The sequence below is a fragment of the Pygoscelis adeliae genome, unplaced genomic scaffold, assembly GCF_000699105.1.
Source record: "Pygoscelis adeliae isolate BGI_AS28 unplaced genomic scaffold, ASM69910v1 Scaffold277, whole genome shotgun sequence".
NCBI lineage: Eukaryota > Metazoa > Chordata > Aves > Sphenisciformes > Spheniscidae > Pygoscelis > Pygoscelis adeliae.
This window is the reverse complement of record NW_008825218.1, coordinates 473,668-477,781: the sequence shown is the minus strand read 5'-3', so window position 1 is coordinate 477,781 and position 4,114 is coordinate 473,668. Positions and strand designations below refer to the sequence as shown.

The 4,114-nt window shown below is 36.7% G+C and overlaps 1 protein-coding gene across 1 annotated transcript in view; it reads left to right on the top strand.

Moving 5' to 3' along the window:
* Positions 1–3,072, top strand: part of LOC103921328 (plasma membrane calcium-transporting ATPase 2) — a 193,313-nt gene extending 190,241 nt beyond the window's left edge. The window contains exon 22 of the mRNA XM_009329272.1: positions 2,752–3,072. Within this exon, the coding sequence (XP_009327547.1) occupies positions 2,752–3,063 (312 nt within the window). The 3' untranslated portion in view covers positions 3,064–3,072. The remainder of the gene's footprint in view (positions 1–2,751) is intronic.
* The last annotated feature ends 1,042 nt before the right edge of the window (positions 3,073–4,114 follow it).

The following is a 4,114-nucleotide window of genomic DNA, read 5'->3' as shown; positions in this document are numbered from 1 at the left end:
TCCCTACGACGGAACTTGGAGCCTCATAAACTGAAATCAGTTCCTCCCTTGCTAACCCATAGAAGCTTAAATACAGTTTGTGCGACTTGAAGAAAAGCTTTACTTTCATTGGGTTCTGCTGGATCTGTACAAGCATAATATCAAATTGCAAACCTTTTAATTAAAGTAAAAATTTACTTTACCTTTTTTAAAAAGAATCCAGCTGGCAAGCAGAACCTAAATCTATGCAATAGGAAGTGGCTGTATTCAAGAGAAGGAAATTATTTTGTGAGTTGATAAGATACAGCAAACAGCTGCAACTGAATGAGATTACTTATTTTTATTTAGGTAGCAGAAATAATAGGTAGCTTTGCAGAAAATGTCACCATATCAGCCCATACTGTAAAGTAAGCATGTTACAAAAAGCTTCCTAATTTAAATAGGACAATATAGTAACATGTTTTTAAGATTGCCTTGACAATACATACTATTTTTTTCATTGTTTAGACTAATTACTTTGCACTTTAAAATACAAGATGGAAAGGCATAGAGAATGAGGGAATTAGTATGTCACCTCTTCCCCATGAGTTCAAGTCCTATCTTTAGTAATGCAAATGAATCTCTTATCTCAGTCTGTTTGTTCACTATACAGAACCATCACGTAGCACAGCAGAACTCAAAGAGATTCAGCTCTCATAAAACCCTGGTTTATAATTCCAGGTGCTCTGTCAAAGAGGTGTGAGGTACACTATATGACTGTAGTGTGTAAAATTTATTCTTCTTAACTTCCTCTTGTCTTGCACCTCTGCCAACCTCCTAAAATCTTCTAGTATCCCAAGATCTGGACAAGCCGTTCTGTACCACTCCAATCGTCTTATTTTGAGGATAAGCAGTCACATGAACTACTTTTTGTACTGTGCCCTGCTGTTACCAAATGTATGTATAATGAGAAGGGAGAGTAGTTGGCCTGACCGAAGGCCATGTATCTGAAGATGGCATGACTTACTTCTGCTATTAGGATTTTTGAAAGATGAAGAATATCCAAATTTAGAGAACGTTAACGAGGACAAAGGTCAAAGAGATCAAAATACAAGTCAGCCTTTTTCTCAAATGTGCTGAAATTCTGTACAACATGGACAACTCCAACCACAGGATCAGCTAGATCCCACAGCTGTATCACTGTGACCCTATGCCATTACTAAAATGCAGTCTGCCAATTAAAAGAGGAATTAAAGCTTTACAAATTAGTGGTGTATTAGGCCAACCAATAATGTGCAGCATATTTACATGTAAAAAGATACACATGCCAACCACCAAACCATTTCAAATGTGTGTGGAGAAGCTTTCACAATGCCTGCTTGCACCTTTTCTGCCTCTGCCTGTGTTTTGGTCTCCCCTCTAAGAAATGCTAAAAATTCGCTCATGGACTACGTGGAAGTAGAAGGATAGAACTCATACTTAGTCATAAAACATTTGCCAACAGATCACGTTTGCCATTCTGTTTTTTCCTCTCTGCCCCCCCACCCCCTTCCAAAAAATTATGTTTTTTTCAGCAGTAAACCAGCACAAACCTTCACTTCTTTTCCGAACTGATAGGTCACTGGGATATAGACAGCATCCCTCCCTTTGCCCACCCACAGAGGACTTCGTATCCTCACTCTGCAATGCTCCTCACTCTGTTCCTCTCATTTCCTACTGGGAAAGCAATTTGCATTGTCCCTGACAGCCTAATGGGCTGAGTCTTGCAGTTTATTTTCACCTGTGTTCTTACTGTCAGGTGGTTAATGACATTAGATTGACCCTGGCACAAGTCAACTAACCTAGTTTAAAGACTGCATATATGGCATAAATTGTGTCGCTTTCAGCATTTAACTTCGCAGTTTTACATCTGAGACACAGAAAATGAAAAAGCTTGCTGTTTAACAACGTAATTCAATTCAACCCAACAATCAATACATTATTTTATTACATGTTTTATATATATTAAAAAGATAAATGGCTAGAACAGTGGGTCTATACTCGAGTGTTTACCTCACATATGCATGAAGGAAAAATAAAAGTTGGTTCAACAATACTATGTTCACATTATCCAGGCTTCCAAGTGTAGTTGTTGTGTGCAAGTTATCTCTGTTCATGTGGTAACCGTGATTTTTATTTTTTTTTCCCTGCGGCAGCATGATTATGCTTAGTACTTTGTCTGCTTGGCTTTTTGTGCTCTTGGCTGCATTCATTTAGATTTTGCTTTAAAACATTGATATTACTTATCGTTTTTACACTTGGCTCCTGTGTGTGTCTCATACGTACCCATCCAACTGTGTCTGTGTTCTGTGCTTTTCTGTTTGTGAAGTGTGATATGTTATGTGTAATGGTTTTTTAACAATACAAAAGAGACTTTTTTAATTAAAAAAGCCTTCCTACTTACTCACTGCAAAACTATCAACATGCATGGTTTTACATTTGCATTACAATTAACATGGCTTGTCTTTTACTAGGGATGTACCACACGAGTGGACGTTCGCTTTCTTTAACCAGTACTTCCCATCAGTTCTTTGATGGCTTTAAACTTAATTTATTTTAATATTGCAGTTGATACAGATATTCAAAATGCACATAACTGAGCCACTCGTTTATGTATATAACATCCAGAGACTATGGACTTCAGCTGCCTGCACTGCCCTAACCATATGCTACATTTTTCACAAAGTATTCTCTAACACAGTGTTGCCCTTTGAAGGTGCTACCTCTGACACCTCTTTCCTTTTCTCCCCCCAGATCCGCGTCGTGAAGGCATTCCGTAGCTCTCTCTATGAAGGTTTAGAAAAACCAGAATCTAGAACCTCTATTCACAACTTTATGACTCATCCTGAATTTAGGATAGAAGATTCCCAGCCCCACATCCCACTCATTGATGACACAGACCTAGAAGAAGACCCTGCTCTCAAGAAAAACTCGAGTCCACCATCTTCGCTGAACAAGAACAACAGTGCTATCGACAGTGGAATAAATCTTACAACTGATACAAGTAAATCAGCTACCTCTTCTAGTCCAGGAAGCCCAATACATAGCCTGGAGACATCACTTTAGCTGAAAAGGTCACTGCAAAAAAAATTGAAATAAAATAAAATAGAAAAACCCACAGCAACCGAAATATATAAATATATATATTAAAAACATTGCTGGCTGAAAAGCTGTTTGAACTCTTACTCACTCTGAGATAAGTGAATGAAATGTTGATCACAATGGTTTTGGGGAAAGAATGAATGGCTGATTTACATACCCCCCCTTGTTCCCTTTCAGAAAAACAAAAACAAAAAAATCCTCCTGCATGAATGTACTGTACACTTCTGGCCCTTCTTTCTCTTTTTTTGTTTCTTTTTATTTCCTTTTTTTTTTTCCTCCTTAAGCAGGAACTGCAGAGGACTTCTTTCTGAGGCTATTTATCCAATTCACTGGTCTGTGAGTTTTTTGAAATGCTTGTGTGGCATGGACTCAATTGTATAGATTAATTTAAATAACTTTTTTGAAGTTGCAAAGCTTAACTTGCACAGTAGATTTGCACCAGTTGGACGAGGAACTTAAACATTTATGAGATTATATATAGAGATATATACATATAAGTATATACATAATTAATTATATATATGTATATATCTATCTATATATATAGTTATATATATATAAAGTTTCTTTGTTGGCATGTTGCCTTGTTTCTGCTCAAATTGCTCTGACTATTTTAACTTATTTATGTCCTAAAAAAGAATGTAATTTGTTTACAAACCTGTAGATAATATCCTTAACTATTTGTAGGGTTAAGAAAGCACTTCCTGCCGAAGTAGTATAAAAATGGCTCGGCTCAGCTCAGCTCATTGAAAACATCTGTACTGTCACACCCTGGATATTTTATTACAACCGTGTTCTGATTTCTGCCTGATTTTTTTTTTTTGTTAAATAATGTAGATACTGCTAGTAAATAACAAAAGAAGCCAAAATATAACACATTGGATGTAGCATTGTGATCCTATATACAGGGAGGTAAAACAGGCTTCCTTTGTTTCAAATAAAAATCAAAATGATCAGGTTCTCTCTTTTTTTTTTTTCCCCTCTGATAATCTGCTTGAATTTGTGTTGGTGCAAC